Here is a 15,717-nt window from a genome sequence, read left to right as displayed (position 1 = left end):
ATTAACTAAGTGAAACATCCCAGAGAACAAGGGGCTACGAATGGTACCATTATCAAGAACACTATGAGAATCAAATTTGAATCAAAGGTGAGACTCTAGGAAGCAGACAGCAGCTTGTGGAGTATGTGAACACACACAGAGAGCTAACACTCTCAGAGGAAGTTAATCATGGAACGGGTGCAAGAAGCAAAGAGAGCAGTAAGTAAGTGTATTTTTGATTGGGGCTGTGTGGTTCCAAAACTGTTTTGAGTTTTAACTGTGTATCTGCAGCTTGTTACAAGTGCCTGGTGATGGTGGGTGGGGATCTTGTTGATTGAGGTGAATCATCTGGTAGAGTTTGCTATTGTTTGGAGTTTGGGTATGAGCTACAGGTCCCAGCTACATGTCATAGGTATAAACAGAGGTAAGACTCCAGAAAGCAGAGAACAGCTTTTGGAGAGTGCAAACATAGTGCACAAACAGAGCCGCTAACAAAAGGAGTTAATTGTGGGAGTTTATTGGAGGAGCAAGAGACTACCATGGAGGCAAAACAAGTGATGAATGCAGTTGTTGTGTGACTCCAGTGTTGGATGAGGAAGTTTGACTATGCCACATTAACTTTCTAGGTACAGGATTCTACATAGCTTCAGGTAAGGATCCCTTTGAACTCTTAAGCACACTTAAATAACCAAAGCAGCTGTGAAGTTAAATGCCAGGTGAGAGCTATCCATGGTTTTGCAATGAGTGTGCCATGTATGATAATCTGTCTGAAGTAGAGAAATTGTGTGTGTGTGCTCAATGCATGGAGGATTTGACTTTCAGGAAACAGGTTAGTCCCCTTGAGGCGAGGTTGCCAACATGGAAAATTTGAGAAAGTCAAAGAGGTACGTGGACAAGACCATTGGGGACCTGTTAGAACCATTTCATTTCTGTGCTGATAATTTCTCTGCTGTCTTGAAGAGTGAAGGACTCAAGGTTGGAGTTTGTCAGGCTGAAGAGGGCAACAATAATCCCTTAAAAGGGGCCTCTTCCTTGTATGATGAACCAATATTCTTTTGTAACAAGGATACCTCTATGAGGTTAGGTGGTGATGGATGGAGGGAAATTCAATCACTAAGGATATAGGGAGTGGGATCTGTTTCAGGTGTTTTGACCACATGAACCAATATCTTATATGCCAGGTGCAAAGGTTGCAGGCACCACACATGGTCTAGATAGGCTGATAGCTAGTGCAGGGGAGAAGTCAGCAGTCACAGTGCACATTTGCATAAATGACATTGGAAAATGCAGTCATGTGGTTCTGGAGAATAAATTTAGGTTACTAGGCAGTAGACTAAATGCCAGGACCTCCAAGGTAGAGTTATTAGAATTACTACCTCTTCCATGTACAGGGCCATCTAGAGAGGTAGAGGTTAGAGATGGGCACGAACAGCAATACGAACAAAAAAAAGCCATGAACAACCCAATCTGCTGTTCATGAACAAACTATTCATGAGGCTCCATTCTAAACGAACAGGTGGTCATTGCAAGCCTCATTCGTTGCTGTTCGTCTTGCTGTTCATCAAGCTAGACAGTCCGGCACCTGCAATCAATTCCCTTGGCAGCTTAGGCAGGGGTTGTCTGAACTCTGTCTGAACTCCTGCTGTTGCCCTGGAAACCCCAATCTAAGCCCAATTTAGCTTGATGGGCAGGTCTTCATTTCAAGTGTGGAGCTCCAAATTTGTTACAACAAGGGAGCAAAGAGCAGGGGGGAGGGGGGCTCCTAGCTTTGACTTTGCAGACAGTGGAGAGGGAAAGACAGTTGCTGTTGGCATTTTGATAGAGAGAGTACATTGGAGCTTGAATTTTCTTTGTGTGTGGTGGGATAGGGATCTACCTATTATTATTATTATTATTATTATTATTATTATTAATTAGATTTCTAACACACCCTTCCTGTAAGCGGGCTCAGGGCAAGGTACAGCAGTTATAAAAATGTAATACAAATATTAAAACAATTCATAAAACAACAGTTCATCATAAAATCAACAAACAGATAATAACTGTCCCAAGATGGAGTCAATTCCAGATTCCTGCCTATCAACATACAGGGGGAGGGAAGCGGACAGATAATGTACTGCAACCCATATGTGGGTCAGCAAATGAATGGGCACTGAATAGCCCCATGCTGTACCCATACATTGAATAACCAAATAAAATGTGGTACTATAGACAAGCAAAACCAAAAAATACCCGCATCAACTTACTAACTCAATAAAGTAACATATACCACAACCAGTATGTAGAACCACACAGTATTGGAGATCAATGTGCAAACAATACAATTTTAATAACAATCATCCCCAGCAGTCGGAATAATATTCATACCAGTGCTAACATCAGGATACTGTACCAATAGATAAAGTGCAAGGTGCCCAAAGTGCTATTCATATATTGCACATAAAAATTAAAGTGCAAATGCAAAGGGAGCACCATGCACACAAGTCCTTTCAATAATTGCCAGTTCCAAAGCTCCGTGTATCCAACTTGCAGGGACAAAGAATTTATTCAATGAAATTACCAGACAGTTAATCTAACAGCTGTTCTGAGTAAATTAATAGAAGCTGTTATTAAAGAGATAATTGTTAAGCACATTGAAGAACAATGCTGAGGGAAAATCAGTATGGCTTCTGAAAAAGGAAGTCCTGCATCACCAACCTCTTGGAGTTCTTTGAGCAGGTTGACAAGCATGAAAATAAGGGCACTCCATTAGACTTCATACACTAGGACTTTCCGAAGCTTTTTGACACAGTATCCTACGAAGGCTCCTGTGAAATCATGAGATAAGAGGACTGGCTCCCTCATATATTAAAAGTTAGTAAGATGGCAGGGAGTTGGTACTAGATAATTTGTTCATAAATTATTTGGAATTGTGGCTGAGCAGTGTATTAGCCCAGTCTATAGATCATACCAAATTATTCAGGATAGTGAAAACTAAGGCACACTTTGAAGAGCTACAGGAGAACCTCTCAAAATTAGGTGACTGAGCAACCACATGGCAAATGTAGTTCAGTGTGGGTAAGTATAAGGAGATGCATACAGAACAAAAAATCCTAATTTTAAATTATGCTGATGGTGTCTGCACTGACCAAAATTGAGCCCTTCCAGCTGAATTGTGGACTGCTGTAGAAAGCTCAATGAAAATGTTGATCCAGCGTGCAGCACCAGTGAAAAAAGCAAACTCCATTCTAGGAAATATTAGGAAAGGGATTGAAAATAAAACTACCAATATTGTAATGCCCTTGTATGTTATGGTCTCATTTGTAATAATGTGTTCAGTTCTGGTCATTGTATCTCAAAAGGGATATTGCAGAACTGGAAAAAAACACAAAGAAGAGCAACCAACAGGAATATGTGGTTGGGCAGCTCACAGAAACTGACAGCTAGGAAAAAAAAGGACATGTTTCATGTGTCCCCAATATTTTTACAAAAGGACTTTTTGTCTAAACCATTAAAGTGGTGCAATGCTTTTGTGCAAAGATGATGGCACACCCAACTGCATGTGAAACATGCTTGGGCTGGCTGCTTTTGCCTCACTGCACGGAGGGAGAGGCAACCTTGCATTTCTGGGCATCCAGGTCTTGGGAGGCAGGGCCTGGCCCTATAAAGGGAGGCTCCACTTCCATAGGGTTCAGTAAGCTTTGAAAGCTCAGCCCACCCACCGCACCCTATGGCAGTACAGGATTAGCTGGTTGCTAGTTACCAGGGACAGGTAAGAATGTTTTCTCTTTTTCCCAAATTGGCTCAGGGAAGAGATTTTTTTGCCTACCTTGTACTGTCTTGTAGGAGGGGTATTTGGAGTAGTGGAACTGTAACCTAGGTCTCTGGCAAGTTAGATTTGGGTAGACAGAGTGGGCCAATGAGCACCCGGTGACACCTCCCCATTGGTGGGGAATTGGGGTCTGTCACGGATTGGCTGGCAGGCTTTATGGTGGCCAGCTGAGAGGGAAGACTGCCTGTGGGACCCCCTGTACAAGTTCTTCCCTCAGGCTCCATGGCTTGGGGTGCTTGGAGCTTTAAGGGGTGAACCATTCACCTGGCCGGCCAGGTTACAGCCATTCGCATGGATGGCTTGCACCTGGGGCAGGGATGACTCGCCCAGACAGGTCGGGGAGGAGGTCCGGGATGATCCCTTGGTCCTGACCTGTACCGCTAGTGATGCCCTTGCCATTATTAAGTTTAATGTTGATCAATAAATGGCCCAAATTTATACCCAAGCCTTCATTCAGTCATTCATTCTGAATGGTGGGGCAAAGTTTCATTTTAAGTAAGCAACCCAGACTGTATTTCATTCCCCAAGCAAAAACTGAAATAAATGTATGTATGTGTGTGTAATAATGATTTGCAGTTCTTAAGTATTCCTTCAGTAAATGCATACACAGAAAAGGCACAGTGCTGAAAAAAATAAATAACCTGGAAAGGGAATAGAAAAAGAAAAATAATAAAGATTAAAAATATTTTTTAAAAAGAAATGTGAACAAATAGAAACAGCCTGCTCGATCACTAGACATAGAGTCTCAGAAAGCTGTACAGAGACTACCATCTTCATTAATCAGCCCTCTGACTTAAAACAACCACTTGAGGGCTAGATATAAATCAATGGGATTACTTGTATAAGTGCTCACCAATGTGAGAAATTGGCTGCACAGTCTAGCCCTTCTAGCTGAACTGTGTATATCTTTTAACTAAAGAGAGGCTCACATTAGGCAACCTATATATTCTCATCTTCCTGGTGGCATGGAAGAGAGGAAAAATAATGTGTGTGTGTTTGAGCAAGATAGAAATGAGATGTAATAGGTGTACGTAACAAACTGTGTGAATCTAGTTAGGCTGTAAATTCCCTTTTCTTTAAATTTCAATTTTTCAATGCGATTAACTACAGGTATCATCAATCTGGATTATTTTTGCCCTTATTTTCCTAGAAAAAAGAATGAAAATATACACCTGGCAAGCATACACTCAAATGGATTACTGAAATAACATCATCGAAGAGGAAGTTACAGGTACAGGCAAATGGGGAAAATATCATCACATCATGCTTGTAATTTAGCGTGCCTGTGTGCCTATACATATTTGATCCACCATCCAGGAACCCTTGTAACTTTCTCTGTATGCTCCATCTGTCCTTTACTTTTCTTTAACAGCAGCCAAATGAAAAGCCACTTGGAGAAAATTCTGAAAGCATTTTGTAATGCAGCACACTTTGCTGATAGCTCAAAAAGAACAAAAAGTGCCTGTGGTCTTGTACAAATGTTTGGAAACAACCAAGTGAGCTTTCTGGAATGATGTTGTTATTGTAGTCAGTACTTGAATGATGGGGAGAAGATCATGGGTATTTAGTCCAAATAATCCTACTTCTAAAACCAGTGGCTAGGGAGGCAGTCACTTCAGTTAGGAGGCAAGGCTTCCATCCCGCAATTCAAGCATTGATTGTATCTTGTCATTGGCATTCAGAATAAGGGAATCGCATTCACGGGACACAATGAGAAAACACAAGAAGATTCTAAAGGCTTGGATCTCAGGAAAAACCAGTCGAAATTGTTATCAATGACATTTTAGCTACAGAAAATTTGGACAAGTGACTGTACAATTTACCCAACAGTTACAAGACATTAAGATATTTTGTAGAACATTATTTTAAATCTCTGTATAATCTGTGGTTTTGAACATAGGGAATACTTAGGTATACTCATTTATCTAGAAACCTGCTTACAATATTCATACTGGTAGGATAATTTCTTCCTTTCAATATGTAGCAAGAAGAAGCGTTAACTAATGTTGGATTTGCATGACTGGAAGGATAGGACCACAAAGAAGAAGAAGTCTCAAGTGACATAACAAGATTTTGAGAAAGGTTTTGAGAAAGCTGCTAGGTAAGACATGGGCTGGTCTGTCACTATAATAAACTGTTTTTACTTAAAACATACTCTTTTTATCAATGAAGTACAAACCCGAATGACAGAACAATCTCCCTTTTTATTGCATTAAATGGCAGCATCTCTCAGAAGACTTGTTTTATTACAAGTGGCTTTGATCAGATGTTGTGCTACTGAGTGGTTTGCCAAAATAAATGCAAATTTGACAAAACACAAAGATGCTGGAGACAATTGCATAATTTTCAAAGAGACTAAACTCCATTTCCAGGAGACCAAATTCAATTGGCACCACCCACTGAGAGAGTATGCTTTAAAAGCTATAAAGTGAAGGGATGCCTGACTTACTCAATTATAAACAATTGCCAGTAATGATATCTGTTTTGACTCACATTGAATTACCCTGCTGCTTCTGCATGCATTGATATTTCTGTCTTACTGTCTAAGGATTCTTAGCTGAAAGTTTAAATGGAAGAGACAGGGCTCCTCTCAGTATATGCTAATGGGAGGTAATGCCACATATTTTAAAGGTTATATATGGATTCCTCTGGGAGACAGCATCAGGAGGACTGCTGTCTTCAGGACAGTTCTGATCCTTCCTGATCTTCCATCTACAGATTCCTTTTGGGCATGCTCTATGTATTTAAGCACTTTAATTTGAAAAGAAGTCATCAAAGGGCGTTTAAGGAAGTATAACATGCAAAATAAATAAAAGCCTTTGTTGGTAAATTGGTAAATTGCAGGTAAAACCAAGCCATTAATATGGTGGCCATTACATAAGCTGTCACATGGAGCCTGTGCCATGTGACAAGTTATTTGTGTACACTCATTCACTGCAGGTTTCACTTGGGAAGCTAGTATATGCTAATGATATACCCCAGGGAGAAAACCTCAGTTGCTTGGTTGTATGCACTGTCTCTCATCATTTAAAATGATGTGTATCATACAGAAGCATTTCCATTAACTTACGGAAATAAAATCTAGTCTTCAGAAACCACGGTGACATAGTAAAAGTATTCCTGGACTTATTGTGACTGCAGGTACAGGATCATGAATATTCTCCGTTATAGTAATTAGGGATAAGCAGATTCCTCCAGTTGTTACATTAGCGTTTCAGTCAGTGCCATAATAACTTGGAGACTGTTCTAATTGCTGTCTAGCAAACAAAAAGAAGATCTATAAAAGTTGAAATTGATTTCTTGCATGAAAAAGTGTGTGTGCGTGTGCATGTGTGTGTGTGTGTGTTTTTCAGGGGAAATGGATTTTTGCTCGGTTTTTCACAGATGTTTCAGTGTTCTTGTAAAACGTGAAAACAAAAGCTTCTTAGAAACAATAGTTTGTGTATTAAAGATTGTGTGTTTTGAAGAGGCTTCTATTGTTGTTTGGTTTTGTGTTACCAAAGAGTGAAATTGTGCTCTTTCATAACAAAAACAAAATAGAAAGTTTTTCAAAACGCACTCATTTTTTCAGTATGCAAAACACATTTTTGGCACAAAAATTGTTTTGAAAATGTTTTGGAAAATTGTTTTGAAAAAATATTTTGAAAATATTTCTTTTTATGTTATATTTATTTTTATATTATGTTTGCAATATTCTGGAATATGAAAATAATTAAAAATGACAGCAAATATAGGAGTTGTTTTGAAGAGGTTTGATTTTTTTTAGCTTCTTTTTAAATGGGATCTCCAGAAACACAACTGCAAGAGAAACCTGGATTTTAACATTCACTTCTGATAGCAATTCCCAGTAACATCAATCTCCCCAATCCTGTAAGAAATTTAGTACCTCAAGGAGTTTGTAATGGAAGGGAAGTGGCGTGGTATAGTCTGATATCGGAAGCTATGCAGGGCCAGTACTTGGATGAGCAAGTGCCAAGAGAGAATCTGCAGAGGAAGGCACTGGCAAACCACCTCTGCTTCACTCATGTGCCTTGAAAGCTCCTTCTTGGAGTAGCCGTAAGTTAATTGCAACTTGACAGCACATATACCCACACAGAGAAGTTTGTAAGTGTTCCCTTGCAGAAATCTCTCTAAATATAGAAAGATTGATATCAGGAAGGAGATTTCTAGTCTAACTTTCTCTGTGCAATGCTACTTTTCAATGTGTAGAAATCTGTAGCATTCAAAGTTTTCAAATAAATATCCTACCCATCATCCACCAGCCACACTTAGTGCTATTGTCAAGCAGCAATTGTATCAAATGATCGGTACTTTGTTATGCTTAGGTCTTAGAACAGTCCTATGAGGTAGGAAAACCAGAGAGATGGTGATGTAATCACAGCTACTAATTAACTTCATAGCTGACAGTTACTTGGAAGCAAATTTACCAACTCTATATCTAAAGCACTCCACAGGGACACTTAGACCAGCTAATGTTTGTGGAACTTGCACAGGTTCTCAGGAAAGAAGCAGAGAATGTATTGATTTCTGAAGAAGAGATTCTGAAAATCAACTTACATGATCAATCAGTTCACGGACCATGCCATTCCACTGTCCACTGGCATCATCCCGGGCTCCATATTTCCCATCTTCCACCAGTCTAATTTCATAGGTAAATCCTAGGAAGGTTGATAGTTCCCTGAGGAGGTCAATGCAATATCCCTCAAATCTATCATTTCCGTATAAAGGTTTGTCCGACTTCTTGAACATCACATATGGCTCTTCCTGGGGGGGGGGGGTCAACATAAAGAAATAGCACACTTCACACATTGACTTTCAAAAACATTAAGTTGCTATTACATTTCTAAGATATATTACTTTGCATGTGCAAAGGGTTGTTTGAGCATTCAGCACCTTATTACCATACGATAACCTACCTTCAATTTACTTAAGAGGTTTTTGTTGGTGGTGCTGCTTACTTCAGTAAATACAGCAGTTGCAGTTCTTTAATAAATTAGCTAATGCCAATTGTAGCATTTGGTGAAAACCATCACAAGCAAATTACAAATGACAGCAAACAGGAAATATAATAGCTGGTAACAGAGCAAAAAAAAAATTGCATTTCCTACTAGATATCAAAATCAGTGAGTTTATAGCAGGTATACCTGTCAAGCACATCATTACAATGCTTAATGGACACAATCCATTAATCAGTCATCATGACTAAGTCCATTTAACTGTTTTGAATTAGACTTCGGGGCCTATCCAGCAAAAAGCTGATCAGGAGTTGGACTATGTTTTATTATATGTATTTATAGCCTGTTGCAAAAAATCTATGAAGCAGTCTGCTGATCATCACATTATGCTTCTCTGACTCATCGCCCATCTTTCTGTTTACTGAACACAAAACTTCCTTGCAGCTGAGAATGCTAACTCCTTTAATTATTAGAAAACCTTCAGTCTATACACAATTGTGTTGTCTGTTGTTCAGACAATTTGTGTTTCATCATTTCACAGAACAAACAAACAAAAAAGCAGCTGCAGGCATACTAAATTAAGAATTGTACTTAATGTGGTACTTTAATGTCTTAGACACTTCAGCAGTGATAGACATGTCTAAGATTATGATGTGACTGTAGATATTTAATCCATTAAGTAATAAAGTAGCATACACTACTAAGCATTGGCAGACCATTCGTAATTTGCTTGACAGCAACACACCATCTAAAACAATGTAGATTTCTTTTTTGCTGATGTTCTTAGACTGCTTACATTAAATACAGTGATCATAAGCACAGAAGACCTTCCAGCAGAAAACAGCCTGTTACTAGTTTTACACAATACAGCCGCTGTAAAGATGGAATAATGGACCACACATACCCATTCCCCAAAGAGCACTCCCAAAAAGTCTTTCTCTCACAGTCACCACACATCTATAGCCTCAGGGTTGGTAAAAGATGAGCAAGGATGCACTGGAAAGCCAAAACAGCCCCTGGAAGGACCCCATCCACTGGGCTGAGTTGCCAGTCTTCCACTTTTGTGGGTGGAAACTGGGGAAGGGAGCATCATGAATGCCATAATGTCACTTTTGTGATGTTACTGCATCTACAATGCTCTAGGAATTCCCCATTTATGTACAGTAAATACCATAGAGTTTGGGGAAATTCTTAGCGTATAAAGGACACAGAGGCATCACTTCTGCTGGCCACTCAACCAGAAGTAACATCATGGCATTTATGCTGATGCCCCCCTGCCCCCACTTTTTCCTCCCTGTGCTCCTCAAAGCAAGGGCAGGAACCAGAGTGTTGGTGGGAGGTAGCCCATATGATAAGCAATCTCATAGTCCTAACAGGAACATACCACCTGAATGCTTAAAAGTGCCTCCACTAGTCATTGCTCTCCTCATTATGATTCCAGCTTGCAAATTACTCAGGATCAGAACTATTATTATAATGTATTTACTAAGCATAATTGAATGATCCCTTCCCTATTCCCTTGCTCACTGTATCTTGCATAGGGTCGCCAAAATTTGGAAGTGATGTAACAGTACATAACATACACAATAGCCATTGTGTGTGATCATATGTCACGTAACAAAATACACATACATATTGATATTTTCTAATGTTAACAACATGGACAAGAGGAAATGGCCATTCAGTACTAATGAGTACAAAGTGAAAGATCACAAAATTCAATAGAAGGGAATCAGAGAGGAACTAAGGAGTAACCCAAGAACAGAATAAAAATGGAACAAAATTGGGAGACTCTGGTAATCCATAATACAAATTTGGCTGGTTTTCCAGATGATTGCTTCATATTGTGCCAGGTTATAATTTGTCAGGAAATACATCAAAACAGTTAGGAGTTTTAGCAGCCCAAGTGTGGAAAGGAAAAGATACACAACTCTTCTCACCTAGAAGGAGAAGCCAAGGTCTATTATTTGTTTGCACAAACACTGCCCCCCAGACTCAACTGGGAGATCTGGTTGTAACCTGAGGGGTAAGGGGAGTGCTGCATGACAGCTACCATTTTCTCTTGGGGCATGGCGGTTCTCAGAAGCCTCCTGCCAGGCAGTGAGTGCTGCTTGATTCAATTTCTGGCCAGCCAATCAGGGCCAGCTGGCTGGTGTTGCTGGGGGCGGGGGCTGGTGATGGACCTGAGAGGCACAGTTTCCTCTCAAGTCCACTGCCAGGGAACTTAAGAGGGAGCAAGCCAGGCCCCCTCGTCAGCTGGCTCTTGCTGGCATTCCTCTGACTACCAGCTGGCAGGGCATGGGACACTTCCTTGCTGTTAAGGATGTCAGGTGCATGTCTGTACATAGAAGGTCTTATTTAGGACTTTCTTTGTAAATGCATTTTCATCGTCACAAATTTGGGTAGGGTGGTTTTGGCATTGAGCACAGATCCCTTTGGGGCAAAATGGGGCCTTGAAGCTCTGTTTTCCTATCTTGGGGGCCCCTTAAGGGATATTGAGAGTGAGGCATAGCAGGTGTATGCCCAGCTCAGGGGCTGTTGGAGCAGCCTCACTTCCAGGTGGCAGGGGATCCACACAGAGGGATATGCTTATGTGATATCCCACTAACTGTCATCCTGTGGTCCCCCCACCCTTGCAGGCAGAGCCAGGTTTGATTCCCCACTCCTCCACTTGAAGCCAGCTGGGTGACCTTGAGCTTGTCAGAGTTCTCTGGAGCTCTCTCAGCCCCATCCACTTCACAGGGTGTTTTGTTGTGGGGATAATAATGGCATACTTTGTAAACTGCTCTGAGTGGGCATTAAGTTGTCCTGATGGGCAGTATATAAATCAAATGTTGTTGTTGTTATTATTAGTATTAGTATTAGTATTTGCTCTCACTCCCCCCCACCTATCAGTGTTGGGTATACAATGCAATAGCTTTTCCCTTCCCCCCTTCCTTTAATTTAAGAAGCATGGACTCAGCAGCCAATAACTGGCAACATTTAATCAAAGCATGTCTAAAAACGAGGGTAGAATTTTTTAAAAGTTTGTATAAAGAATAAACAGCTAGGCAAATGACAAAATTGAGAAGAAAATAGCAAGCTTGTAAGATATTTTTTGTTTTCATACCATCTGTCAAAGATTGGCCAAGAATTCCAAAGTTCATGACTGAAAACTTACAAATCCCCATTTTTGCTATTGTAGAAGCTCAGAATTAAGGATGGAGGTGCCTAGACCAATCTGAAAATGAGGGCAGTGGGCAAATGTTCCCTCCTGAACACTGTAGACCAATGAAGCTTGGTCTATAGAATGAAGTGGAGTTTTGCACACTGCACTTCTGCATTTGTACACAGCAAAATGCAGAAACTTAAGGGGGGACTGCGCTTGTTTCCTGGGCAGAGTGCACCATGGTTGTCAAGAGCTAGAATTGTCCATGGAAGAGTTGTCAATTGTGCAGCTAGTGAGGTGAAAGTTTGGTTAGCTAAAATTCTTACCAAAGACAGAGAATGGGTTGCTTTTTTTCTCCCTTGCAACAACACTTTGGAACTTTGCTTGTTGGTTTCTGCTACACCACTTCCTACTGCCAAAGACACATGCTGGATTGGAGTAAGAAGTGACTGCAGCAGGAATAGCAAGTGACGCTCCAGCTGCTCATATGACAAGTATCAGTGATAAAAAGGTTTGTTATTGAACATTTTTCATTTACTTGAAGTGCTAGTTTTAAAAAAAATCACATCTGCCCCATGATGTAAAAAGATTCATAAATTAAAAAAGGAAACCCTGAAGAAAAAAGGCTAAAAACCATCACCACTAATTGTGAGAAAAAATCCCTAATTAATGTATCTTGAATTCTCACATAAGCCACTGATCTCATTTTCTTTCAATTACAGAACAGATCCTTCAGTTTTCTAAAACCTAAAACAGCAGCTTCTGCCCCAATGTAAAAGTGTTGTGCAATCATAAGAATACTACTCAACTGAGATTAAAGTAAACTGTCATCATTGTAGACAGGAGTAAAATCCCATAATTAATTTAGCACTTCAGATCGTTCATTATCTAGTAATTGCAAAATAAATGTAAAAACCAATTGCGTAGTGGTCATTACTATTATAATTAATATAGCTTTTCTTAACAGCTTTTATATTTTGGGAAAGTAATTGCTCACATGATTACTTACCAAGATAGTGGTTACAGTGAGGGAGCGATTTGATAAGGAATCAGTAATGTTTGCTGGTTTTCCTTTCTGATTTTCAGTCATGTTAAGGCCACTTGCTGGATCCCAAGTTCCAATCTATAAAACAAAATAAGCACTTTAATGTCCAGGATTTGCTTTTTATGCTACTGGAACAGAACAGTATAAGGAAAAAGTTTAGTCTTCTAACACTTATAATTTAACCCTGCTGCAATATCTGCTATCATTCTATTAAAGGCAACTTACTTAAAATATAATTCACTACACTTCAAAATGTGCCTGGTGAAGTGTGACTTTCAGGGCTAAAATGATGAACAGAGTTCTAAGTGTTTAATTTTCCATTTAAACTTCCATCTTCCATGGGCGGGAGGAGAACACATTTGATGCTATCTTGATAGCTGAACAAAATATTTTTGCAAAGCAGATTCTGTCCTCTACTGTAGCTCAGACTATGCTTTTCTTTTGTTGGTAGTAGCATGAAACTTACACCGCTATGTACATTTTCAAACACTAGCAGATACAGTTTGCATTCTGCAACCACAGATATGATTTTGGATGTCAGTGGAAACACCCTTTCCCTAAGGATTTCAAAAGAGCTTATGAAGCCATCCTGCCATACGTATAGAACTGTCCTAAGTATAGTTATGCTTTTGGATTCCATTGCAAATCCCTACCTCGCCCCATCCATTCTAGGGATTAGTGTGTTCGAAAGGAGGGGACATCAGAGACCTTTTAAAATAGTATGTTAGCTACCTTGGACACCTTGAATTGAAGCAGAAGAGCAGCACAGAAACTTGCTAGATAGATAGGCAGACAGACAGACAGACAGACACAAAGAAACATCAAGAAAGTGATCAGAAATTGTGCTGCTAAGTTCAGCAGCCTTAGGTAAGCAACTGATTTTACTGAACGGCTACTTTAATGATGGAATGGAAGGTAGTGAGGTTGGATGTATACTACCCCTCAGGAAGCAAGATTTGAGCTAAAGCTTCCTATTACATTTTTTATCCCTCTAGAATGCTACACAGTACTAAAATGAAACATTACATAAATTTACCTGTGGATTGTTAATAGTGTGAAAGCAAGTGAAAAAAATTGCATTAGTTTATATACAATGTACGCAGATTGTTGGATTCTACTCATCCATGCTTGCCTAGAATTAAATATTTTAAAAAGCTTTAAAAATTCAAAGACAACTCTTTGAATCTGTACAAGGAATCTAATTATTTTAACTTATTATCTCCATTAGTATATTTCATTGCAGCTTTTAAAAGATGTTTATCCCTTTTTAAAAGAAAGGAATACACACCTGTTTGGCAGGTATATCATCTAACACATTATCTTCTCAGGTGCAGAGAAAAGTGTGAGCAAAGCTCTAGCACATTATGCCATGGATCTTAATGCACTGCTATTGTCAACCAGTAGGCAGCATAATAGTGTTCCTCTAAAAGCTATTTTGCCAGGATTGAAAGTTTAAGTACAAGATTAACCTTGGCACCAAATCTGCTGCAGTCAATTTGTTCAGAGCAAATGTTTTAATTCTATAGCTTCTTTAAAGAAACTGAATAAGTTTTGATAATATGTGCTGAACTAGAAGATGGAAAAACAATTCTCTCTAGCCAAAATATGTGCTGGAATCACAACCATTATTTTATTATATATAGCTCAATGCTTATTGTGCTAAGCCTTCGAAATGTTTCCAAAATATGTCACTCTTATAACAATCCCATAAGGCAGACTGGTGTTTTTATCTATATATTGCTAAAACTGAGTGTCAAACTAGATGTGTGTGGGTATAAAATGGTTAATTTAATTGCTAAACATAAAGATTAATTTAATTGCTAAATGTAATTGCTATTCTCAACCCTCACCCTCCAAACTAGTATTTTTTCCTACAAGGAAAAATATACAGATACCTGGCATATGAAGTCCCTCTCCAATACACATATAAACACTCAAGTCAAATAGCTGCTCTGCAGATAAAGGGGTGAAATAGACAGGAAAAGGATTAGACTCCCTCACATATTAGCCTTCTGGCCTTCCAGAACCACTTTTAATCATTTAAGAAAATGCAGGAGATTTTAATCCTATATCTCTTGGATCATCTCTAATTTTGTAGTGAAGTTTAGAAAGGTTCTTTGGCCAAGTTTGCCTAGTGAATGACATAGAATGACTGTGGACTTGTTCACAGCTTAGTTGCTTGTCAGTGTAATCCTAAGCATAGTTACTCCAGTCTAAACTCATTGAAATGAATGGGCTTAAACTGGAGTAACTCTGCTTATGATTGTACTGTATATCTTCTCCATACTAGATCCTACATATTTTACTATCCCTTTGTCTGTTGGAGCTGAGACAACAACAACAACAACAACAAACTAATTAAGGCTTCTTTTTCTTTTCCAGATCTCCCCAACATAGGTTGCAAAAAAGGAACTCATGGATTTGAATTAACACCAAGAACATAATAGTTTCTGTTAAAGCTGGTAGTGCTGGCCAATTATTAGCCAGTAAGGCCCGCAGAGATTTATATATCTCATGCCATGTTACCAAGTTTAGACATCTAAAACATTTCACAGCATAATTAAAAAAGTACATTAAAGGTAAGCATGAGAGAACTTCTTGGAGCAAGGGTGGAATAAAACTTTACAGATATATCAACAGGTTCAAGTTAATAGTCTCATAGCAGTATTCTGAAATTAAGAAATAGTTTTTATTGGAAGCCTCACATATAACATATTGTGATAAATTAACCAGGATGTTACAAAAATAGGAATTTGGCTCACCCCGCTGCAGCATTGCT

At 39.2% G+C, this 15,717-nt stretch overlaps 1 protein-coding gene across 2 annotated transcripts in view; it reads right to left on the bottom strand.

The window, feature by feature from the left end:
- The window catches only part of GRIK2 (glutamate ionotropic receptor kainate type subunit 2), a 786,155-nt gene that overhangs the window by 319,217 nt on the left and 451,221 nt on the right, over positions 1 to 15,717 (bottom strand). For both annotated transcript variants that reach the window (XM_054974427.1, XM_054974423.1), the window contains exons 9-10: positions 12,903 to 13,016; positions 8,348 to 8,554 (exon numbers count right to left, since the gene is read on the bottom strand). In XM_054974427.1, coding sequence (XP_054830402.1) covers positions 8,348 to 8,554; positions 12,903 to 13,016 — 321 coding nt within the window. The remainder of the gene's footprint in view (positions 1 to 8,347; positions 8,555 to 12,902; positions 13,017 to 15,717) is intronic.

Source organism: Eublepharis macularius, chromosome 1 (genome assembly GCF_028583425.1).
Source record: "Eublepharis macularius isolate TG4126 chromosome 1, MPM_Emac_v1.0, whole genome shotgun sequence".
Classification (NCBI taxonomy): Eukaryota; Metazoa; Chordata; class Lepidosauria; order Squamata; family Eublepharidae; genus Eublepharis; species Eublepharis macularius.
The sequence above is the reverse complement of the archived record's forward strand: the minus strand, read 5'-3'. Positions and strand labels throughout refer to the sequence as shown.